This window comes from Nannospalax galili, unplaced genomic scaffold (assembly GCF_000622305.1).
Source record: "Nannospalax galili isolate Female #2095 unplaced genomic scaffold, S.galili_v1.0 scaffold346, whole genome shotgun sequence".
NCBI lineage: Eukaryota > Metazoa > Chordata > Mammalia > Rodentia > Spalacidae > Nannospalax > Nannospalax galili.
The window spans coordinates 1,259,750-1,285,713 of NW_008357637.1; the positions used below are offsets into that span (position 1 = coordinate 1,259,750).

Here is a 25,964-nt window from a genome sequence, read left to right on the forward strand (position 1 = left end):
GTGGATAATGAAAATGTGGTTCATTTATACAATGGAGTTTTACTCAGCAGTAAAGAAAGATGAAATCGTGAAGTTTGCAGGTAAATGGATGGAACTAGAAACGGTTACACTAAGTGTAGTAACACAGACTCAGAAAAAAAAATTGATGTATGTTCTCCCTCATGTGTGGATCCTAGAACCAAACCCTGATAAGTGAGTATATATCCAGACATAACTACAGGAACCAGGATAATGGAAAGGAATAAGGGAGGTAAAGGAAAAGAAAGAACCTGAAAGAGAAGAACAGTAGAAAACAGGCCTTAATAAGGGAGATAAGAATAAAAATTGGGTTAGTTTAAGGGAGAGGGGAGGGAAGGGTATACAAGGAACCTTGGAGATAAAGGGAAAGAAGGAGCTCAAGAGAGGTAGAATGGTAGGGGAAGGGCATTATTAAGGGAGAAGGAGGGAAATGGGGACACCTTAAGTGGGAAAACCATGGTGGAGGGGTGAGACAATGTGAGAGATAAATAATGCCTAGCTAGTTTTGAAAACCAGAGGGAACCATATTACTCCTATAACCTACTGACAAATTATACATAGCAGATCAAGAAATATATGTCTAGGTAAGGTTTATCTGAGAACAACTGGTCTTTACCCAAGATTTATCTACATGACATACAGTAATTAAAAGTACCAGACTTGTTGAGCTAACGTTCTTGGATGTTTAACAGACATACTTTGAGGCCTATAATAATTTGGTCAGAGGGACATGAAGGACACTTTTTGCTCCTTGCCCTCCTAGGTCGACTAGTTCCAGGGGACTATGAACTTCCCTCAAAATGTCCTGTAATTGTGGTGGGTCCCCTGTCCTCATGATCAAGGAGGCCAAGGAAACTGCACCAGATGGACTTGAACTGGTGTCCAGTCTGCAAAGAGGAGGGTCAACACAGAGGAATGATTTCCTCCATGCTTCCAAGCGGAGCCAACCATGGTCAAGCAGGACTTTTGACTTATCTTCACATAGGTGGAACTGGTAAAAGAAAGGAGCCAGGGGCTCCTCCCAGGCCCATGTGACCTCTGAGTAGCAGATCCTCAAATGACCTTAATAGTAAAAATAAATTGGTTTATCTGGGCCATCTGTATGGCCTTAAACACCCAAAAGGAACGTATAACCAAAGATTAAAGGGGCCAATACCATTTTTGAAGAGTCCATGTGCACAGCTAAAGGGCTACATAACAAGCAACAATGCCAGATAGGAGATACCTTCTTCTGAGTTTTTGGCTAGGGTTGCCAAAGGGACTCCCAGATAGTAACCCAGCATAGAACTGGGAAAATGAACAGCAAACCCCAATCTTATCTAAAGGAATATTGACAACTGAATGCTGCTAGATGAGGAACAGCTGACCCTCCTAAAACAAAGACCTCTAGATAGGCTGACTAGATTCACCAGAAGGGCAAGTAGTGGGGAATGGCTGGGGCTACCGACAACACAGCAGACAGTAGCATGGGTATCAGAGTATAAGGGCTCTAGGGCGGGGGTGGGGGTGGGAGGTGCTGGCTATGGGAAGGTGCCATTTGGGAAGTGGGCGTATAGTTGAATAAGATGGTTTGGGATCTTCTGTGTGAAATAGAAAAAATAAATCAACAAAAATTTAAAATGTATTATAGGAGGAGGTCTGGAAATTCACATCATGCTAATTAGTAGACATGATAAACATTACCATTGAAATCTACCTGATGACTTTGTAGACATATATAGGTGCCAAGGATCCAAGTGCAACCAATTATGACTAATAATCAGATTACAGATTAGAAATACATGAGCCAACATCTCAGCATTAGTAGGAAAAACAATGAGTCTTTCTGCAAGGAACAATATATTCTGAAATGAAATGGAGATCTTTTTTAAAGGTTAAAAACTCATTCAGTTTTATGACTTACAGTGCTTATAGTGAGTTCAATATTCCTTAACTGTATTAACTCAACTGTGAACCTAGAAACTTGCACCCTCTTGTAAAAGAGATGTACCCTTGCTCTGGAGTGTGTTACTGAATATGTTAAAGCTGTAGTGAAATGCTTCTTCTAATCATGTAGTTATTAAAAATTTTTTAAAACCCTGTGAAAATTTAAAAAAACAAAAAACAAATTAAATCATTCCTCTAATTTTGCCTTATCTATATAGCCACATGAAGCATTCCTTTGCTAACCTCTAGAGTATTCCTTCACACTGTGGGCCATTCAGGTGCCTCTTATTGCTCTTATCTCTCCTTTGTATTTGTGTGTGCCACTGAGCCAAGTAAGCTATTTGTTGACTACTTAAACTTCTTTTAAAAAATTTAATACTATACTTATTTATTTGGGACTTGGGGTGCACAGCACAACACATATGTAGGGATCACAGGACAACTTGCAGGAGTCTGTTTTTTCCCTCTACCATGTGGGTTCCCAGGATGAAACTCAAGTTTTTGGGCTTGGTAGCAAGTGCATTTTACCTGCTGAGAGCCATCTAGCCACTGAGCCATCTCACTGGCCCTAAACTTACCTTTTTTTTTTTTTGAGACAAGGTCTCGCTATGTATCTCTGTCCTGCAACTCACTATGTACACCAGGCTGGCATTGAACTCACAGATATCTACCCACCTCTGCCTCCTAAGTGCTGGGATGACAGAGTGAGACCATGTCTCAACACCGCCCCACCAAAAAAAAAGAATTCAAATTCCTGAAGAACCAAGACTTCAGTCTAATTCTACACAGTGCCATATATCAAGGTTTTTTGTTTATCCTCTGATGATGTAAATAAAGTTATTTTATTTCTGCATCCTAGAATGTTTTCCAACAATATTCAGCCAATGACTAATAAATTTTTTGTCAGGATTATAATTATATCTGCCTTTAGGTTTGGGGAACATGGACGGAACCTGATTTGCACCTTGAAGAGCTCAGCTTAATAAAAATGTGTCTCTTTGAAAGACTTTTATTTATTGTGGTTTTGATGGACAGTCTTGGTATTCATTTCTTGATTCCTTACTTCTTGGTACCTTATTTCTGTTCAAGTAGAATTTTGCTCTGATAGAGCAGACAACTGTGTTTTCTGAAAATTTAAGATACTCCCTTGAATTCTGTACTAGAGAAGTAAACAGATTATTTTACATTGCATAATGGAAGTAAATTGTTAAGAACTTGGTTTTCAAGATAAGGAGCTCTCCTCTTCACACTGACAAATCACTGTAGCTTTTATTGGTGAGTTCTTGAGTTACAAACATGGCAGTGGAGCTACTTTCCACTGGCCGTGGTTAGGCTGGTTGGTTAGGCTGGTTATTGTTAGAACTCCAGCTTACAATACAAATGCACAGTATTTTAATACTAAGAAATGTTTACTGTTTACTTTTGTGGATTTTTATGATTATGTGCATGTGTGAAGAGCTGAGGGGTTAGTGGACATTTTAAGTATGTTTGCCTTGCTACTGAAATAACTTTTCAGTCTAAACAGATGGATGTTCCCAGCTCATGAGAACTTCTGTATAATTGCATGCTAAGTGTATTAGTCACTTTTCTGTTGCTGTGATAGAAACACTGACCCAAGCAATTTATAGAAGGAAGAGTTTATTTTGGCTTACGGTTCCAGGGGAATTACATGTAGTCTGTCATGGCAGGGAGGCATGGTGGCTGGAGTTGGCTGGAGCAGGAGCAGCAGAAGCTAAGCTCTCACATCATCACACAGGCACAGGAAGCAAGAGAGCAACTGGAGATCTGGCAAGGCTTAAGAACTCTCTAAGCCCACCCCCAGTGACATGCTTCCTCCAGGATAGCCACACCTTCTAAAACCTCCCCAAACAGCGCCATCATCTGGGGACAAAATGTCCAAATACTTGGAGCCTATGGGGGACATTTTCATTCAAACCACCCCACTAAGACAGATGGATATTTTCTGAAGTACTTTGGAAAGTTGCCTGTAATTTTATTTTTTCCTTCTAGGCAGGTATTCAGCAGCCTGTTTTGTTGTACCTTGCAGTATTCCAAGTTCTACCTTTTTCACTTGTAGGAATTCTAGAGATCAACAAAAAGGTAAGAACGCATATCTTATTTAATTGTAATATTTTATTGACAATAAGATGTAATGACACTATTTATTTACTAGCTGTTTTGATTAGGAATGTTCCCTGGTCTGTAAAATGTTTCTGATCTGGCTTATTTCATTAAAAAAGAAGAGAACATTTGGCTTGAGAGGAGCCTAATTATCCCTTTATCCTTTTGTGTATTTTTATGCCTCTTGGTTGGTTAATATTGAAAACCTGTGGTCATTAACAACTTATATTTTATAAAATTATGAAATACCTAAGGCATTTTTTTCAAAGGGAATATTTCAAGGCTTGTAAAAATGATCATTAAGCTTCAACAAAATGTCTTGTTTAATTGTAAGGTATATGTCTAAAACTTGCTTTAACTTGTAATGAAGTATGTAAATTTTCTAACTCATTCAGTTCAGGTTTTTATTGCATTCCCATTTATCTTGATATAGCTGCATGGAATAGTTAACATGGGAGGAAAGAAGAGACAAATTTCAGTTGATTGAGAGTTGTATTCTACTTTCTTTTAAAACAAATTTTTACTTTGCATAAAGTTATCTCAGGGCATTCTTCTAGTCTTTAAACACCAAAAAATCTTGTAGAGGATAAGATCTTGATGCTCTATTGTGCACTAGAAAGCAAGACTAATATATTGAAATATTTTATATTATGTAACCTTATCCTAAACTGAATAAACTAGTTATCACTGTGTATTTCGTGCTTGACACTTTAAGTATTTTTTAAAAACATTGTAACAGTGTATTCTATTAAGATGTTAAGCAACTACTTAAATCTTGATTATAAATATAGGAGCTAAAATTTGAACCTAGATTTGACACAAAAGTACAAGCCAATTTTAAAAATAGAGCAGCTATTTTATTACAGCACTTATTAATTTTAAAATGTTTGAATTACCCAAGTACTCCTTTCAAAGTGTGGGACCAAGATCAGTAAATTAAAAAGCTATGAGCTACCCAACTCAGAGCAAACCATAATTATCTTTCTAAGAGAATGACAAAAATCCCAACTTGTAGTTAATTGTTCTCTTTATGCTTATGGATTAAGTGATTATATGTGTATTACATTATATCATAGGAACAAACACTTAGCAAAGTCAAAAATTGTTCCTTTGTATCCTTATATGTCTGAGGTAGTCATTTGAGGGATTTAGTTTTGATTATTATTACTTGGGATTAAAGCACATCTTTTACTTAAAATAGGTGTTTAAGATGACACGAGAGTTGGGCTCTTAAATAGTCTTATGTACTTAAGCTATTTATTGGTAGCGTACATCTTCACTAAGTAATCTTTCTTGAGTAGAAATAGAAACAGATTTTTATTTTCTCTCTACTTTCATTGCTAAGAATATTTGCCTATGTTGCTTTTGTTAAATATTAAAATAGCCACAGAATCACGTTCTTTCTCAGCTGCAAATCATGACATGATTCCAGAACAGAACAATAAGCAAAAGCCTTACTCTAGCTAAATGTCTTTGGGGTTTTCATCTTTAACATGGTTGCTTTTTATGTGGTTGATAAATCAAACCATACTATAAAGTTGGGAGTGCCACAGTGATTTTAAAAAAAAATGTGGAGCTGGGGATCAGGCAGATGGCTCAGTGAGTAGGAGCTCTTGCTCTGCAAGCATGAGACCCTGAGTTCAGATCCCCAGCACTCACATAAAAATCATACTCACCTGTAACCCCAGCACTAGCAGGGATGGGGTGTCACCCAGCTAGCCTGGCTGCAAAGAATGGCAGGCTCCAAATTCAGTGACAGAGATGCTGTCTTCAAGGGAATAAAGTGGAGCGTGATAGAGCAGAACACACAGTGTCATTCTCTGCATTCCACATGTGGGCCCAGGCACACACACACAGACACACATACAGACACGCAACATATACACTACATCACACCACACACACACATACCACACAGATCTGCAGTTGGCTCTTTGAAATTACTTTCCAAGATCTGATCTTTTTACCTCTAAACAGTTATTAATATTTGTCTGTATGGCCAGGTGTGGTGGTGCATGCTTTTAATCGCAGCACTCGGGAGGCAGAGGCAGATGGATCTCTGTGACTTGGAGGCCAGCCTGGTCTACGTAGTGAGTTCTAGGCCAGCTGAAGCTACGTGAAGACCCTGTCTCAAAAAGACCAAAAAATAAATAAATAAATAAATAAATAAATAAAATTGTCTATATGAAGATTTCAGTATAAATAATAAGTCTCTAGTTTGTATACCTGATACCCATTTTAAAATTATGTGGCCTTGCTGTATACTGTCCCTTGAGGAATAGCATTTATTATTACTAGATATTGACAAAGCTCCGAAGCATTGTGTGCTATGCTTTCATTGGTGCTCCAGCCCGAGAAACCATTGGCTTACTGCTTACCTAGCCTTAAGTAGCTACATTTTAATTAAGTTTTAATGCTAGGCAGCAATGTTAAAGTGATGACCAGATTATAAAGCAGGAATATAAACATTTGTAACACTCAGAGGATTGGCCTTCTGGTCTTAGTTGATATCTGCCTTTCCCCCCAGATTTTCGGGAACATTACAGATGCTACTTTGTCTCATGGAATACTGATTGTGATGTACAGCTCGGGACTAGTCAGACTGTATAGCTTCCAAGTCATCATCGAACAGGTAGGGAAAACTACAATGTGACATAATTAGTATGATGTTTGAACTGAAGTACGTTTTTCTTTTTTAATGAGAGTCAGGTGCTCGTGTGGTTTTAAACTATAAAATGTATAGAAATGTGAAAAAGACAAAATAACCTTTATAAGAGGGGTGGGAGGATGAAAGGCCATTGAATGAAAACATTTTCTCTGTCATGTACGTGTGAATTTAATTTTTTCTTTCCAGAAAGCAAGTAAATGGGCTCTAAAGCCACCATTTTTGTTTTGTTTTGTTTTTAGTTCATGCAACAGAAACTTGACTTAGGGTGTGCATGCAGATGGGGTGGGACTACTGGAACTGTAGGAGAGGCTCCCTTTGGCATTCCTTGTAATATAAAAATCACAGGTACGGCTGTATACAGTATTTTTTTCACCTTAAAAGTAAGTGGTCATATAAATAGTTTTTCATTGTAGCCATCCAAGTGTTTTCTCTTTAATTATAAATGGGTTCATTTTACTTCCATGTAGCATGTTGCTTTGTACTAAATAAATGTCAGCAACATCCTGTCAGTTATTCGTTGAAGTTAAGGAAGGCTTGAAGATGCTAAGCCTTGCTTCATCAGAGATTTTTGGCAAGCTGTTTTACCTTTCTGATCCTTGATTTCCTTGTCTGGAAAATGATGAGTTACAGCAATTCATACGATCTTTAGCTTCCTTACAACTTAAGATTTTTTGATTTTATAAAATGTACACATTTCTAAGAATGTTGTTTTTCTAGGAAATATTAATATTATGCCAACTAAAGGTAGGCAGATCCTGGATCTAGAGAGAACTTCTAGTATACTTACAGATTGACAGAACATAAAAAAGAAAATTACACATGATTCTATAAACATGTTTAAAAAATTTCTATATTTTATACCAATGTAGTATCTCATTTATGCCTATAATCCCAAGACCTGGAAGGTAGAGGCAGGAGGATCAGGAGTTCAGGCTCATCCTTAGCCTTATAGTGAATTGGAGGCCAGCCAGAGTTATATCAGACTCTGTCTCAAAAAACAAAAACCCAACTTTATTCAATTCAGCAACTAATTAAAAATAAATATATTAAAAGAAATGAACCAACAAGATGGAGTCTAGCCTGAGCTATTTGAGATCCTGTTTCAAAAAACAAAAATAAAATGGAAAATGTAAATGATAATGTTCAAAAACATAGATGAGATTATTACCATTATAGAGCAGTATAATTCAGTGATGTTTCTTATATCTGTCTAAGAAAAGAGGCAGATTACACAGGAATCTCAGAGTGTATATTTCACATTAGAAACTTCAATCCTGTGTCTAGAACTTACCTCAGAATCCAAGGTTGTTTGATGATTGCAAATAGAAATAAAAATCCCTTGAGCCTATTCAAAGAGAAAATATATTTTATTATCCTAGTATATTTATCTTTATCTTAATTTATTAAGAGTCATTCCTTATGTTGAAAACATTTTCATCTGTTTCCAACTAATAAACATTGTATTTTTAGGTAAAACTCCAAAAGGTTTTCTAACATAAATGGAATAAGGCAAGATTTTTCCCCATCATTATATTGTTGTATCATCAAACATGTCAAGAAATAGAAATGAAAGATGTAAGAATATTATTTTTAGTAGTTAATGAAAATTATATAATCTGTGCAGAGTGTCCAATATAGCCAAGTAAGTTATCCATGAAGTTCAAAATAAATATTTTTTTGATATTGTACAGTGAACAAATCTTTTTTTTTTACTATTTTATTTATTATTTTTATTTTATGTGTATGAGTGTTATGCCAGCATGTAGGTGAGTGCACCCATGTCGTGCAATGCCCGCGGAGGACAGAAGAAGCTGTCGGATCCCTTGGAACTGGAGTTACAGACAGTTGTTAGCTGTCATGTGAGTGCTGGGATTAGAACCCAGGTCTTCTGCAAGAACAGTCAGTGTTCTTAAGCCCCACAAATCTTTTATTTAAGGGATTTCACATGACTTCCTTCATGTCCATTGGGGCAAAAATAAATATTTTTAACGTGACTCTTTTAAATACCTTGAACCAGCTGAATTATGCACCTTTATGAAATTCCAACAGTACTTCCTATATTCAATATAAAAACATTCACAAGAATCTTTTAGGAATGTGACATACTGTCTCAGTCAATGAATGAATGAATCAATCAATAAAAATAAAATAATATTTGAAAGCATGATCTATGGAATTATTTGTCACTATAAAATGATATAATGATGTTTTGGAAGTCTGCCTAAGAAAAATAGCAAGTTAGATTGGAAGTGTGTACTTCACTCCATAGAAAGTGCAATCTTATTTAATTCTCCAGATTGATTTTTCAGTGTTATTAAGTTCTATACAATATAACAGTGTTTTGACTTTTAACTTTATTCTTAGTATAAAAGCAGCTCATTTTCATTAAAGAAAAATTGGGAAATACAGATAAACAAAAGAAAGAAAATTTGAAACATTCATAGTCCTTTTATGTGAAATTGTTATCACTTCGGTGTACTTTTTTCATTTTATAGTATATATGCATATTTCTATATGTATAAGACCCCCCCTCCCCCCAAAAAATCATACCATAAATGCTCTTGGTTTGGAGCTTTGATTGTGGTGTGTGTGTGTGTGTGTGTGTGTGTGTGTGTGTGTGTGTGTGCACGCGCACATGCGCTTGTTTGTTTTGAGACAGCATCTCACCAAGAAGCCTAGGCTGTCTTGGAACTCATTATGTATCTGAAGCTGGCTGAAAATTCATGTTCCTTCTGCTTCAGCTCCCAAGTGCTGGGATTATAGGCATGTGCCACCATACCTGGCTCTATAAATGCCCTTGCATAACACACTTTTACAAATGCTGGATGTGGTGATGCATGCCTTTAATCCCAGCACTCGGGAGGAAGAGGCAGGCATATCCCTAAATTCAAGGCCAGCATGGTCTACATAGTAAGTTCCAGGTCAGCTGGGGCTACAGAGAGACCCTGTCTTAAAAAGACCCCCAAAAAATATTGTATTAAGACATAATTTATAAATAAACATACCTATTATAATGGAACAGTTGGTTTTTGCCAAGTGTATAGACCCATGAAACCAATTTAAAATCCTTATCTCCCTCAAAAGTTCCCCTGTGCCCTTCCCAGTCAGTTCTCTACTCACCCTAGCTGTGGGCAACCAATGACATCTTTCTTTTATTATAGATTATATTTTCTAGAGTTTGAAATAAGCAGTTATATGGGTATATGTACTTTTTCCTCTGGCTTCTTTCACCTAGGTTATTACTTTTGAGTTTTATCTCATGTTGTTGCATGTAGCTACAACTTAACTCACTTTTTAATGTCAATACAAATATTACATTGATGAGGCCTGAAAGTATAGCTTAGCAGTAGAGTGCCTGTCTAGGCCCTTGGTTCTGCCCCTAGTACCATGATGGATGGATGGATGGATGGATGGATGGATGGGTGGATAGATGAATGGATAGATGGATGGATTTATAAAACAATGAAGTTGGAATTCTGTCTCAACTATTTATACTAAAATAATAGATGGATTAGGATATAAAAGCTCTAGAGGGGCTGGGTGTGGTGGCACATGCCTTTACTTCCAACAGAGGCAGGCCTGTAAGTTCCAGGCCAGTCAGGGCCACATAATGAGACCCTGCCTCAAAAACAACAGCAAAAAAAAAAAAATCTAGATGAGAACTTGGGAGAATCTTTCCATCTCAGGGTAGGAAAGACCTTTAAGTATGATCTAAAACCTAAGTCATGTAAGAAGAAATGGATAAATCTGATTAAATAAAATTCTACATGACAAAACAAAAACAAACTTGCAGCAGTAACAAAATCCAATATATGCTTAAGAAACTAACTAAAAAAATTCAAATGGTATGGTGGATGTGGTTGCAAGCCAGTAATCTGAGCACTGAGGAGGCGAGGCAGGAGTTTTATAAGTTTGAGACCATCTTGGGCTATATCCAGGCCAGTCTGTGCTGAAAACAACAAAAATCAAATAACAAATGGAACACTTTTGGAAAACATACTCTAAAGGGGTAGTTTCCTCAAAATAGAAAGTGTTCTGCAGATCAGAACAACTGACAACAGTTGAAAAGGAGCTAAGTAGGTTGTGCAAAAGAAATGAACTATAAAAGAGTTAATTGGAGGAGTACAAATTTCAAGGTCCCTAGTAAGAGAGATGCATGTTATAAGACATTTTCTCAGACTCTCAAATATCAAAAAGTTGGAACTTTTACTAAAACATGGGTGGTGAAGGTAGAAGAGGCAGAATGCATTATGTGGACCCTTCAAGGAGGACAGTTTGTCAGTATGTATCAGACATTTAGATGCAGAGAATCCTCTAACCTAGTGAGTCCTCATATCGATCCTCAGAAGAAAACATTTTTCATTTCTGCTTTATCCTTTTTCTTTTTTTCACGATAAGAAAATATGTGTATGCATACTTTAAATGCTGCCTTTTTGCTAAAGTTTTTAAAATAAAAATTTATTTAGAAAAATAATTATCCTTTATATTTAAAATTTAGAAAATTCTTTTATAGACCTTCCTTTATAAACAATACAGCAATCATTTTGTGTACTTTATATTAGAAGTCTACTTTGAAGTATTACTGTTTGACTTTTCACAGTCTCAAAGTATACTAATTAAGGCCAGACCTGTGGGCAGCACATCTATAATCCCAGCATTCAGTAAGGTAAGACAGGAGGATTGCCATGAGTTTAGGGTCAGCCTAGGCTACATAGTTAGACTTTGTCCGAGAAAACCAAAAGTATTCTAATTAATCATAGTTATTTTCTGGCAGGCATGGTGGTGTACACATGTAGTCCTAGCATTCAGGAGGCTGAGACAAGAGAACTGCCACAAATTCTAAGCTAGCCTGGGCTACAGAGCCAGTATCAGGCCCGCCAGGATTACGTAGTGAGATCCTGTCTCAAGAAAAACAAAAATAAAAAGTGTCTCCTTTTCCACAATCCAACCTTAGAAGCGTCTTTGGCGCTTCTCCATGCTACTCTGAGAGCCTTCTGAAAATCCTTGCTTCTTAGCTATAGGATGATCCAGACCCATCTGGAAATTTTCTCATCAGAAAGCATGGAATCAGCTACCATTTGAGGATGTCTAGGCCTTTATAATCATCCAAATTTGAGTTCTTGGAGGATTAGCAAGTCTCTCAGGGTTGTGCTAAACAGAAACTTGCTACTATTTTAGTGCTATTTTCAATAACTGCTGGGGAAAGTATTTCTTTTTAAATACATATTTCCATTGATTATTTTCCCAGTTTGAATTCCTATTCACATCCTCTGAAACATACCTAATTAAATTTTAATACTGGATTGAAATTCTAGTTTTTCTTAAAGTTCTTATTTTCCTCATTTACTGTATAGTATAGCCATCTACTGACTCATGCCCTTTGACCATTTTTTTAAACTGGGTTATTAATATTTTTCCTATTATTTAAAGACTTTTATGTACTAAAGGCATTACCCTTTTCTTAAAAGTTTTTTAAGTATCTTAAATATATTTGATATATGTATACCTGTTCCTTCTTCATGTTTGTGAGCTGCTTTGCATTGTTTTTCTCCTATGTAAAGATCTAGGAAGTAAATAGTTCTTACAAAGAGTCCCAATAAAGCACACTTTTTTTTTTTTGTCTTTTTGAGACAGAGTCTTGTAGCACCAGCTGTCCTGGAACTCACTATGTAGACCAGGCTGGCCTTGAACTCACAAAATCCACCTGCCTCTGCCTCCCAAGTGCTGGGATTAAAGGCGTGTGCCACCACGCCCGGCTAAATTTTATTTTTTATTTTATTTTTTTTATTTCATGTTTATGAGTGTATTGCCTGCATGTATGTGAGCGCACCCATGTCGTGCAATGCTGCGGAAGTCAGAAGAGAGCTTCAGATTCCCCTGGTACTGGAGTTAAGGACGGTTTGTAGCCGCCATGTGGGTGCTGGGAATCGAATCCACGTCCTCTGCAAGAGCAGTCAGCGCTCTTAATTGCTGAGCCATCTCTCCAGCCCAAAGCACACATTTTAATGTCTGGCACGCAACTTTTCCATGAATGATCTTTGTAAGATAAACCCCTTTAATACTAGTGCCTTTGCAAACCAAAAGTTTACAAAGGGCAAATCAAGAGGTTGCCGATTAGCCACCTAATTTGTAGCCACCATAGGAAATGGTGATCTCAAGCTGCAATACCTTCTTATACTTTTAAGACTAGGTCTATTATGGGGCTGGAGAAATGTCTCAGTGCTAAGAACACTGGCTGCTCTTACAGACGATCTGATTCCTAGCACCGACACGGTGGCTAACAAACATCTGTAACTCCAGTTCCAGGGGATCCATCACCTTCTTCTGATCTCGATGGGCATTGCATGACATGAGTACATTTATATACATGCAGGCAATATACTCATACACATAAAATAAAAATAATAAAAAATTTAAAAAAGAATAGATCTATTATGGTGTAATTAAATTGTGATCAAAGAGGAAGACTGAAAAGCACGAATAAAATTTTCTTTGATGTCCACTCTCAAAAGAGACTGTGATTAGATATGTCAGATCCACCTTAAGTTTAACTTGTTTGATGATGGTACTAGTAGTGGTGGCTGCCCTTTAATAAAGCCTCCATTGTGGCAGGTCTTGTCCTCACTGGTTGCATTAATTCTGACTAATGTTGCTTTTACACAAGAAATGTTATACAAGACAGACCTCATAAAGTTTGCTGGTGTATGCCTGTTAACCTACGATACGAAGGTCTCCTTGCATTTGAAAGATTTACTAGACCTCATTACCTGGTATGATTGTTATGGGAGCTGGATGCTGCAGCTTGTACGTAGCAGATGCTCAATCAGTGGCAGCACCTTTAGTCAGCTTTTTATGTCTGTGTACATGTAGGCCACATAAACCCCCAAAACAGATGCCCAGAAAATTTATTCATAGCCTAATTTTGTTTCCTACCAGCTTAGCAATAAGCCTCTTTCCTGATTGCATTTTATTCCATTTAACATAGTAATTTTTCATTAATGGAACTTTATAAATTATGCACACATACCAAGAAAGGTTGAACTTAGTTAATGAATTTTGCAAGGCCACCAGAAATGAGAAACTAATAAATTCCTCTTGCTTGTCTTTAAAGATCCCCTACCACTGCTCTTTGAAGTTTCATCCCTGGAGAATGCATTTCAGATCGGAGGCCATCCTTGGCACTACATCATCACACCTAATAAGAAGAAACAGAAAGGAATTTTCCATATTTGTGCCCTAAAGGATAATACCTTGGTAAACATGAGCATTCAATTATTTTAGCAATAAATTTGTACTAGAAATTTTTATTCCCTAGTAGCTGTACTGTATATGTTCCAAGAATCATTTTTTATTAATTTGTTTTAATAATTTGTGGAAAATTTAAAATATAGGAGTAGAGAGAATATAGAAAATACTGTTTGGGGCTGGGCGTGGTGGCGTATGCCTTTAATCCCAGCACTTGGGAGGCAGAGGCAGGCAGATCTTTGTGAGTTCAAGGCCAGCCTAGGCTACATAGTGAGTTCCAGGACAGCTGGGGCTACAAGGAGACCCTGTCTCAAAAAGAAATTTTTTTTTTTTTTTGGTCTTTTTGAGACGGGGTCTCCTGTAGCCCTAGCTGGCCTTGAAATCACCATGTAGCCCAGGCTGGTCTTGAACTTACATAGCCAAAGCTGATCTTTAACTCCTGATACTCCCGTCTTCACATTCCAAGTGCAGGAATCAATAGGTGTGTGTCACCACACCTGCCTAAGGAGTTTTGTTCTTAACAGTCTCATAGTGGGGACCCATGGGAAATATCTCTCATATGCTACTGTGGGATTGTTGACAGACTGTGTTTAGGCTGCCTCTGGAATTGCTGTGGAATGTGTTGTTGATTTTGTTTCTACATGGGATGTGGCTCTTTACTCTTCAAAGTAGAACAGGATGGAGTTCTGGAGATCACAGTGTAGGTGTTGAGAAACTGCATTTTCAAGGGTTTTTCTGAAGTTGCTTATGGCATGATAAGAAGCAGTGGCCCATGATAAAACAGTAGACATTTTTACCTATTAAATTCATCTTCACTTTCCTTCAAAATATAATTGAGTTGTTGATTTTTCCATTTAATCATTTATAGAAAGTCTAGCATGGCCAGACATAGCTGGGGACACATTTTCTTTCCTCAAGTTGCTTATAGTCTCAAAAGGAAGGTGCTCTCGGGGCTGGAAAGATGGCTCTGTAGTTAAGAGCACTGACTGCTCTTGCAGAGGACCTGGGTTCAAATCTCAGCACCCACACGGTGGCTAACAACCATCTATAACTCCAGTTCCAGGGGATCTGGCACCCTCTTTTTACCTCCATAGGCATTATAAGACACGGGCGCACTTGCATACATGGAAACAATACACTTATACATGTAAAATAAAAATAATAAAATGCAATAGACTTTCATGCAAGCAATACACTCATACACATAAAATAAAAATAATAAAATATTTTTAAAAAGACTGATCTCAGGGGCTGGAGAGATGGCTCAGCGGTTAAGAGCACTGACTGCTCTTGCAGAGGACCCAGGTTCGATTCCCAGCACCCACATGGTGGCTATGAACTGTCCTTAACTCCAGTTCCAGGGGAATCCCAAACCCTCTTTTGACCTGCAGCAATGCACAACATGGGTGCACTCACATACATGCAGGCAATACACTCATACACATAAAATAAAAAAAATAAATAAATAAAATACTTTTTTAAAAAAGACTGTGATCTCTTTTCTTGCCTTAAATGCTAAACAATATTAGACCATTTCCTCAGATAGGAGAGTTTAATATTTGACTTATCTAATATTATGTGACTTGTGTCAGAGATTACAAGTTTGGTTACATGTTTGCGTGTGTGTAACCCAGTCTTCTGATTGACAGGTCGTTGCGGTTAGGGTTGAGAGGAAGAAGTTGTAGGAAATTACATATGAATAATAATAGAAAGTCTATGGACTTTGGAGTCAATAGATCAAAAGTCAGATCTATTGTTGGGCAAAAGATTTGTTCTCTTTGTGTGTCAATCTCTTTAGCCATAAAGTAGGGTTAATATCTGCTCTGAGTGTTATCAAAGTCGAATGGAATGGTGACAATAATGCATCTCCATAGTTCCTAACACAAAGTATGTGCATGAAATGTGGTAACTTATATTCCTATTACTTGTGAGGTATGCTGCATGCCATGGAGTAAATCCAATGAAATTTCTGACTTTAAATGTTCTGAGTTTCTCAGGTTTGAATGTGCCCCTTTGGCCAATACACACACCTCAATTCAACTGGTTTATGCTTTCTTTTTCCTATGCTTTTGCATACCTGAAAGTGTTAGGTTTGAAATTTTATTTGATTTCCCTCTAATCTTTTTTTTTCAATATTTTTTTTTTTTCCAATTCCAGGCAAAAAATGGGATCCAAGAGATGGAATGCTGTTCTCTAGAATCTGACTGGATCTATTTCCACCCTGATGCTTCTGGAAGAATAATACACGTTGGCCCAAATCAAATCAAGTGAGTAATTTCATTAGCACCTTAAAATTAAAAGTAATTTTTGAAAGCATTATTGGCATCTTTGTTTTTGCCTATAACTACTGTGACTCTGAATAATTCGCTTGTTGAGAGTATCTCTGCAGAGACTGGCATCTATAAAATGTGGTTTATTCATAGCTTCCTCATTACTGTTTATAAACATTGTATGTAAATTCCTGGATAGATGATACATGAATGAATGAAGGGGAATTATAGATTGATGTTGCTCATTGAGAGTTTTTTTGTTTTGTTTTGAGATAGGTCTTAAGATATTACTGGTTGCAAGTATATGTAGCCCTGGCTGGCCTTGAATTTATAATCTTCCTACCTCTACCTACTGAGTGCTAGGGTTACAGGAGTGTACCACATACCTAACTGGATGGATCTTAATTAATTTCCTAAGATTAATGAGGAAGAAGATGACTGAGCCTGGTGGTGCATGTCTGTAATCTCAGCTACTCAGGAGGCCAAGGCAGAAAGATTGTAAGTTCATGGCCAGCCTGAGCAACTTAGCAAGACTTTGTCCCAAAACAAAAAGTGAAAAAAGGGCTAGGGATGTATTTGTATTTCAGTGGTAGAGCACTTGCTTAAACATGTGTGAGGTACTAGATTCAGTCTCTGGTTTAAAAAAATATGTGATTTGTGTTTGTTCCGAAAGCCTTAATACAGAAAAGATAGTCGATGGTTTTTGTTTTCTGAAAGCCTCAATACAGGAAAGATAATAGATTGATTTTTGTTTTACAGTTTTACAAGTTGGCCTCTTTTCCTTTGAACTGTTCTTTATTTGACTTCCCTGACGCCAGAGTATTTTCCTCCATCTCTTAACTGTCTTTTGAAGTAATCTTTCATATTCCAATCTTCTACCTAGACTTCCACTAATTGTTGATTGTCCTTAGTACTTAGGTCTTCTCAGTCAATATTTTCTTCCTGTTTGATTCTAGTAATTCCCTTGGCTTCAAAAATTAAACTACTGCCCTTCCTGCCCCACACTTTATATACTAGCCCAAATCTCTCATCTGGCTCATGTCAGAAATCTGAATAGAAAGCTGAAATTATTCTTTTTTTTAAAAATTTTATTTGTTATTTTTAATGTATGCTTGTATTGTCTGCATGTAGGTAAGTGCACCCATGTCATGCAATGCCCATGGCAGACAGAAGAGGATGTTGGATCCCCTGGAACTGGAATTATGGACAGTTGTTAGCTGCCATGTGGGTGCTGGGATTCGAACCTGGGCCTTCTGCAAGAACAGTCAGTATCCTTAACCACTGAGCCATCTCTCCAGCCCCAGAAAGCTGAAATTATTCTTGATGTTACCTTGTCTTCTTGTCTTTTATCAATATGTATACATTTAAGCACTTGTACATTCTCTCTCTCTCATGTATACACATCCTGCTAATGTCATTTATTTTACTATTTCCCAAGTGCAGGTGTTACAGATATCCCATGACTGGTCTTAACATTTCTTAAATCTGTCTAAACATTTCTGCCCTTGCCCACTGTCATCATTTTTTGTTAGACCTTCATCCTCACTAAGAATGATGACAATAACAGCCTATTACGGGACCCCTAGAATCTGCTCTGCACTTTGTCTTCTTCTCAGGAGTGAAAAAATGGAACTCCCCATGCTCTGAGCTCCTTACAGATATGTTCCATCACACCTGGCTTCACACTTATCTCTTTTTAATTTATTTTTATTTTTATTTTTTGTGTATGAGTATATTGCCTGCAGGTATGTAAGTGCACCTGTGTTGTGCAATGCCCACAGAGGGTGTCAGATCCATGGAACTGGAGTTATAGATGGTTGTTAGCCACCATGTGGGTGCTGGGAATCAAACCTGGGTCCTCTGCAAGAGCAGCCAGTGCCCTTAACAGCTGAGCCATCTCTCCAGCTCCCACCCTCATCTGTTTAATGTTTGTTGCTAGCCCTATTAGCTTAAGAAAATAAGATTGAGAGCTGTGTATTGCTCAGTAGCAGGGCTTGTTTAGCATGTGCAAATCCAGAAAGAAGAAAAAAAACTAAAAAGGAATTGAAGGAAAGAAAAAGAAAATAAGGTCCACAAAGAGTACATCTTTTCTCAAGTTATATAAGATAAGCCCTTTTTAATATTGCCACTAATTGAGATAACTAGCGATTTAAAACATCTGATTTCTTATTTCTAGCAGTGTTGAGTTGTCCAGTTATCCTTGTCCACAGTAGCTGTTTCTCCTTGCTGTTCTCTTTGCGTGCATATGAGACTTTGAGCTTTGAGAGCATAGCGCTTTTGAAGATTCTTTTTTAAATATTTTTATTTATGTATATGAGTGTATTGCCTGCATGTAGGTAGGTGTATCCATGTCATGCAGTGCCCATGGAGGTCAGAAGAGGGCATCAGATCCCCTGGAACTGGAGTTATGAACAGTTATTAGCTGCCATGTGGGTGCTGAGATTCAAACCTCAGTACTCTGCAAGAGCAGCCAGTGCTCTTAATAGCTGAGCCATCTCTAGCCCTGCTTTTGAAACTACTTAATAATATGATCAGATTTGTATATGTGGGAAGCAAATTGTTTTATTTTCTCTTGCTTAATAAGTTTGACCCTTGAGAACATTTGTACTTAGCAAACCCAAATCTTTAAATATAATCCTAAGAAAAAAGTATTGTCATTTGCAGGTTTTAAACATTATAATGAAAACTCTTACATTTAGTTGCTGATCCAGTCTCTACTGGTAACTCTTAAGTACTGTTTTTAGCTATCTCATTATATAGAAATGAGAGTGCAAATAAAATATCTACTATTATAGCAGTTAGGGTGAGACATTAAGAGCCTGTTGCAGGACAGAAGAGACAGGGTTCTGCACAGTAACTTTCATTAAGCTCCTTTGAAAATGGTTTTGGCCTGAACAAGCTACCTCATTACCTAGTTCAATATCACGCATTGTCAGAGCTGCTGTTTTTCTTTCTTTTTTTTTAAAAAAAGCTTTTTTATTATTTTTATTTTATGTCTGTGAGTGTATTGCCTGCATGTATGTGAGTGTACCCGTATCATGCAGTGCCTCAGAGGTCAGAAGAGAGTGTCAAATTCCCCTGGAACTGGAGTTAAGGACAACTCGTAGCCAACATGTAGGTGCTGGGAATTGAACCTGGGTCCTCTCCAAGAGTAGCCAGTGCAGCCATCTCTCCAGCCCCTGTTTTTCTGTTTAACGAAATTTGAGTGTGAAATTTGTTGACATTTGGTGACCAGACATTTTATAGTCAGTAGAGGAAAACTGTCTTGCTATCTGTTGTGGTTGGCTTTGTTAGCTTGACACACCTGGGAGGAGGGAACCTCAGTTGGGAAATTTCCTCTATGAATTGGCCTGTGGGTATGTCTGAGAGTTGTTTTCTTGATTGTTAAGTGATGGTGGGAGGGCCCAGCCCATTGTGAATGGTGCCACTCCTAGGTAGGTAGTCAGTCCTGGATTATATCAGAAAGCAGGCTAGCTAGGCATGGTGGTGCATGCCTTTTAATCCCAGCACTCAGCAGGCAGAGGCAGGCGGATCTGTGAGTTCAAGGCCATGGTCTACACAGTGAGTTCCAGTATAGCTGGGGCTACAGGGAGACCCTGTCTCAAAAAGACCAAAAAAAAAAAGAAAGAAAGAAAAAAAAAGAAAGCCACAGGAGCAAGCCAGTACACAGGAGCAAGCCAGTAAGCAGTGTTCCTCCTTGGTCTCTGCTTCAGCTCCAGGTTCCTGCCTTGAATTCCTGCCTGACTTTGCTCAAAGATGGACAGTGGTGTGGAAGTATAAGCCAAATAAACTTTTCCTTCCCCCAGGTTGCTTTTGGTCAGTGTTTTATCAAGCAATAGAAAGCAAATTAGAATACAGTCATTTTCCTTTGTTCAGTTTCATTTGAGTTCAACCTTGGCACTTTGATGGTATACTGAAATCTTAGATTCTTAGAATTCTTTTTTATTTTTCTTTTCAGAGTTTTAAAGCTAAGTGAGATGAAAAATAATAGCTCTCAGCATCAGATCTCTGAAGATTTTGTTATTTTTGCCAATAGAGAAGACAGAGTAAGTCAAAAATATTTTTTTACATCCTGTATAATTTTCTTTTTTTAAAAAAATTATTATTTTTATTTATGTGTATGAATATGTTGCCTCCATATAGGTAGGTACATCTGTGTTGTGCAGTGCCACGGAGGTCAGAAGCAGGCATAGTATTCCCTTGGAACTGGAGTTACAGATGATTGTTAGCCACGACCATGTGGGTGCTGTGAATTGAACCCAGGTCCTCTGCAAGAGCAGTCAGTGTTCTTAACCGCTGAGCCATCTCTCTAGCCCCCATAATTGTCTTTGTATGTAATAATATAATATGTAGCTATGTTTGCCTTTCAATAGACTGAAAATAGCACCACAACCCTAAAAAAGTCTACTCAATTTTGTCTACCTTAGTAGCTGGTTTTAGTCCCATTTGTGTATGAGATTCGAAGATAGTTAGTATATTGAGTTTAGTTTTTGCTTATTTTCATTTCCTTTCTGAGTTTCTCTAAGTTTTTTAGTGAAGAAATATCAATCTTTGGTTCTAAATAGTTGTGTAAACTTAGGTTTAGTTGAGGTGTTTATATAAATCTTTTAAAGCCAGATACCATACATTAGATCCATACTATTAGTATATAAATTAAGACCATGAAGAAAGTGATGAGAAGGGAAATTTCTAAAAGCGGGTCCAACTTAGTTTTCTGTACTATGCTAAGGCAAAAGTCAGTGGAATGAATGACTTAATTTTTATTTATTCTGATATTTATGTAAAGCCTTTGTTAAAATGAATTATTTTTCCTGACTAATTAGAGAGGGGCTGGCTAATTTTACCAACTTCGTTAGTGCTATGTCGCCTTTGATTGCATTTAATGGAAATTATCCTATTTTTGTTTTTTCCCTTCTGATAGAATGAAAACTTATTCACTGTTACAGCTTCTGGACGGGTGGTAAAAAGAAGCTTCAGTCTTCTGGATGATGACCCAGAGCAAGAGGTATTGCTTTAACCAAGATAACAGCCAAGCTAGTCTGCTTGCATGCTGAATTTCAAATTAGTGCTTCCTAGGCCTTGGGGTAGACATTGGAAGTGAGGGATTCCCTACAACAGAACAGTAAGACTGTGTGCCGTGCTGCTTTGCCATCCTCTCTTTCCTCATTGGAATTATTCACAAAATTTTATTTGCAGTAAGGTTCATAGGGCCAAAATAATTAGAAAACATCATTAGTTTACTAATTGTTTTTTGATATATCCATTTTCTAAGGGAAATTTCTTTTTTTAAAATTTTTTTATTTAGTTATTTATTATTTTTATTCTATGTGTATGAGTGTTATGCCTGCATGTAGGTAAGTGCACCCGTGTTGTGCAATGTCTGCGGAGGACAGAAGAGGCTGTCAGATCCCTTGGAACTGGAGTTACAGACAGTTGTTAGCTGACATGTGGGTGCTGGGATTCGAACCCAGGTCTTCTGTAAGAACATTCAGTGTTCTTAACCACTGAGCCATCTCTCCAGCCCCGGGGAAATTTCTTAATGGAAAATTCTTCAAGGGCTGGCAAAATGGCTCATCACTTGTGTGCATACCTGATGACCTGAGTTCAATTCCCAGATCCCACGCCTTTAATCCCAGCACTTGGGAGGCAGAGGCAGGTGGATCTCTGTGAGTTCAAGGCCAGCCTGGTCTACATAGTGAGTTCCAGGACAGCTGGGGCTACAGGGAGACCCTATCACAAAAAGACCAAAAAAAAAAAAAAAGAAAAAAAAGAAATCACTTATCAGATGATTTCAAATAATAACTATTGGGACTGGGGATTTAGCTCAGTGGTAGAGCACTTGCCTAGCAAGCGCAAGGCCCTGGGTTCGGTCCTCAGCTCCAAAAAAAAAATCAAATAATAACTATCACATAAATACTTAACTCATTAAATCATAAACTGTGTATACCTATGTGGGAACTAGTGTTAGGGTGGGCTTCTGAAGACAGTTTTCGAAAATCTTTTAAAATAAATTAAGAGCTGGAGAGATGACTCAACAATTGTTTTCTAGTATGTGACTACTATCAACAAATAACAACAGAAAAAGAATGTATAATTTTGGGCTATAGAGACCTATTGAAACAAAGCAGAATGCTCCCTGCCCTGTATAGAAAAGCATGTTCAATAGTTACTAAAATATCCCAAAAGAATCATGACTGAAAAGAGGGGAATGAGGTGGCAACAAAAGCCTGTTCTGTGTCATGAGATTAGGAAACAAAAATCTTGAGCCTGTAAATAAGAGTTGACAGAGAATTCTGACTAAAATCTATAGTCAGGCAAGAAATAGTCCTTTAAAATTTGGCCATGGCTAGGCATGGTGGTGCACACCTGTAACCCTAACACTCAAGAAACTGAGGAAGGAGGATTGCCAGTTCAAGGATGATCTGGGTTCTGTAGTGATATCTTGACTGAAAAAAATCCTCTGTACATTTTCTTACTGTAAGGTAGTGAAGGCAGAAAATATAAATGGTTAAAGAGCAAAGTTAACCAAACATAAGTGAAGGGTTAGTGCATGGTCATTAAGAGGAAACTCACTGTGAAAGCCCATCAACCAAGGTGTGCCTTCCTGCATCTATCCCTGGCTTTTTGGGTACTGATCTGTTTCCCCGGAAAGACTGCTAAAGCCCCAGGTTTTCTCCCTCGAGACTGAGTTCTGTTCTTTTTCTGTTTACTATTGCTAATTCCTCTTGACCCCATCCTGCTCTGTGGATTGGATTTTAGTTCTTAATATTGCCTCACTTTGCTTTATTTTTAAAAAATTTACATTATGTATATGTGTGTGTACACATGTCCATTTTTCTTTTTAACTTTTTTTTTTTTTTTTGTCTTTTTGAGACAGGGTCTCCCTGTAGCCCCAGCTGGCCTGGATTTCCTATGGAGACCAGGCTGGCTTCTAACTCACAGAGATCTGCCTGCCTCTGCCTCCCGAGTGCTGGGATTAAAGGCATGTGCCACCATGCCCAGCTTCTTTTTTTTTTTTTTTATGTATATGAGTGTTTTGCCTAGATGTATGTACATGCACCATATGTGTACAGTGCCTTCAGAGGCCAGAAGAGGGCATCAGATCCCCTGGAACTGGAGTTAGAGATGGTTGTTAGCTGCCATGGGGTGTTAGGAACTGAACCCCTGTCCTCTGCAAGAGCAGCCAGTGCTCTTAACCACTGAGCTCTCTCTGACCCCCTACTTTGCTTTCTTTAGGGAATAAAAAAAATACTTTTTTAAACAAAAAGTGATTTGGGGAGATGACTCAGTGCATAAAACACTTTCCATGCATGTGTAAAGACTCAAATTTGGATTCCCAGCACTCACATAAGCCAGGCATGGTGGCCCACCTGTAATCCCAATGCTCAAAAGGCAGAGACAGGACCCTCAGGATAAGCTATCTAACTAGACTAGCTGAATCTGAGCTCTAGGTTCAGTGAGAGACCCGGCCTTGGTAAATAAACCAGATACCAATCAAGACACCCAGTGTCAACCTCTGTCTTCCACACATACAAACACACATATGCATACATACACATGCAAAAACAAGATGGCAAATAGAGTTAAAATTAGTATGTGATGGGGTTATCAGTCCTTCTTGAGATGGCTGTGTTTTTCTGGGATGAAACTGTTAGAGTTCAGAGAGCATTTTTCAGGCTTCAGATAGATCTGGGCTTTATATGTTTAGACCTTTGTAGGAACACATGGACACACATTTCAGAGGCAGCAATAGGATACTTCTTTGTATCTGAAGAAGGTTTAGTTTGCTGTCATTGTAAGAATTTCAGTTATCTTTTGTTTCTTTCTGTCAAAGTCTATAGGACATTGCTTAACTTTTGAAAATCTGAAGAATGACTGATATTTTGCTAGGTATATAAGTAGAGGTGCATTTTTATTGTTCCTCCCACTCAATCATTCTTCTACCTTATTTTTGTAAGAAATAGAATAATTCAATTATAAATGTGGGAATATCATCATTAACTGAATTCAACCCCTCTTTATCTTCTTCATCTGTCTCCAAGACTTTCAAAATTGTGGACTATGAAGATGAGTTGGACTTGCTTTCCGTAGTAGCTGTTACTCAGATAGATGCTGAAGGAAAAGCTCACCTGGATTTCCACTGTAATGAATATGGAACTTTACTTAAAAGCATTCCACTAGTAGAGTCATGGGATGTGGTAAGTATAACCCATGCCATACTAAGTTGTAAGTTTCCTTTATAGGTGCCATTTATTAGAACATGTCCATGTCAGTCCAGACTCATCTGTGCCATAACCGCATGAAAGAAGTTATTGTCTAATATACAAGACAAAATGAGTACTTCTTAAGCCTTCTTTCCCTTAGCATGAGGGGATGCCTTCTTACCATATCCTTGAAGATAGAACTTCTTATGTTTCCTGAGACATGTTATTTCCTTACCATAGTCTTTTATTTTCTCTCAATTATAAGTTTGGTAACATGTTTTAAAATGAAAATATAATGTAATTATCTCCACAGTTATTGTATAAAATGCGCTATCTAAGCAAGTTGGGTTTCTAGCACTTGGAAGTACTTGCTCTTCCAACTATTATATAATGTGAAAGAAAGTGCTGGAGCAGTAGCTCAGTGGGTAGAGAGCTAACCTAGACGAGCATACAGAGGCCCTAGGTTTGACCCCAGCACTGCCTAAAATTAGGTGGTGACAGTGGCATATAAAAGTTACAAGGAAGCCAGGGTTGGTCATGAACATAAGGAAATAGGGCCTTTCAGGCAGCTGGGAACTTGTTCATATGTACTTGTAACAGTGGTGACAGCATGCACAAGACCCAGGCTGACTCAGTCAGACAAAAACTCAGTGTAGAACAAGGGAAATGGGCAACAGGCCCCAACCCTAGCTGAGGAACTATTGGCAACTGATTACTGCTGGGTGAGGGAGAGGGGATCTTTTTTTTTTTTTTAACAGAAAAATTCATTTTTAATACAATTGACACTAAGATGCATATGCTTTTCTAATCTCTGTATATCTGATTATTACTAGTCACAGTTGGTTACTTTCTGAGCTCCTTAGCATCTGAGCATGGATATAAAGTCATCAAGTAGATTTCAATGGTAATGTTTTTCACATCTACTAATTATTAAGGAGTAAATTTTTATGCTTTGAAGAATTATTTTTTTTAATTAATTAATTTTTTTTTACGCCCACTTCCCAGATAGCACCCTGCCATAGCCTCCCCGCCCCCACTAGAGCCCTTATACTCTGATATCCCTGCTACTGCCTGCAGTATTGTCAGCACCCCCAGCCATTCCCCACTACTTGCCCTTCTGGTGAATCTAGTCAGTCTATCTAGAGGTCTTTGTTTAGGAGGGTCAGCTGTTCCTCATCTAGCAGTAATCAGTTGTCAATATTCTTTTAGATAAGATTGGGGTCTGCTGTTCATTTTCCCAGTTCTATGCTGGGTTACTTCTGGGAGTCCCTTTGGCTACCCTGGCCAACAACTCAAAAGAAGATATCAGCTGTCTGGCATTGTTGCTTGTTATGTAGCCTTTAGCTAAGCATATGGACTCTTATGAAATTATATTGGCCCCTTTAATCTTTGGTTATACTTTCCTTTTGGGTGTTTAAGGCCATACAGTTGGTCCAGGTAAACCAATTTATTTTTACTCTGAAGGTTGTTTGAGGATCTGTTCCTCAGGGGTCACGTGGGCTTGGGAGGAGC

The 25,964-nt window shown here is 37.8% G+C and overlaps 1 protein-coding gene across 4 annotated transcripts in view; it reads left to right on the forward strand.

Annotated features, from left to right (window-relative positions):
- Dcaf17 (DDB1 and CUL4 associated factor 17) overlaps nt 1–25,964 on the forward strand; it is a 48,514-nt gene that overhangs the window by 16,022 nt on the left and 6,528 nt on the right. For 3 of the 4 annotated variants that reach the window (XM_008855243.3, XM_029557296.1, XM_029557297.1), the window contains exons 6-13: nt 3,955–4,044; nt 6,593–6,697; nt 6,973–7,078; nt 13,845–13,987; nt 16,136–16,245; nt 20,207–20,294; nt 21,170–21,253; nt 24,291–24,446. In XM_008855243.3, coding sequence (XP_008853465.1) covers nt 3,955–4,044; nt 6,593–6,697; nt 6,973–7,078; nt 13,845–13,987; nt 16,136–16,245; nt 20,207–20,294; nt 21,170–21,253; nt 24,291–24,446 — 882 coding nt within the window. Of the gene's footprint in view, nt 1–3,954; nt 4,045–6,592; nt 6,698–6,972; nt 7,079–13,844; nt 13,988–16,135; nt 16,246–20,206; nt 20,295–21,169; nt 21,254–24,290; nt 24,447–25,964 lie in introns of those variants that run through there. The other variant, XR_003847338.1, reaches the window with a different exon arrangement.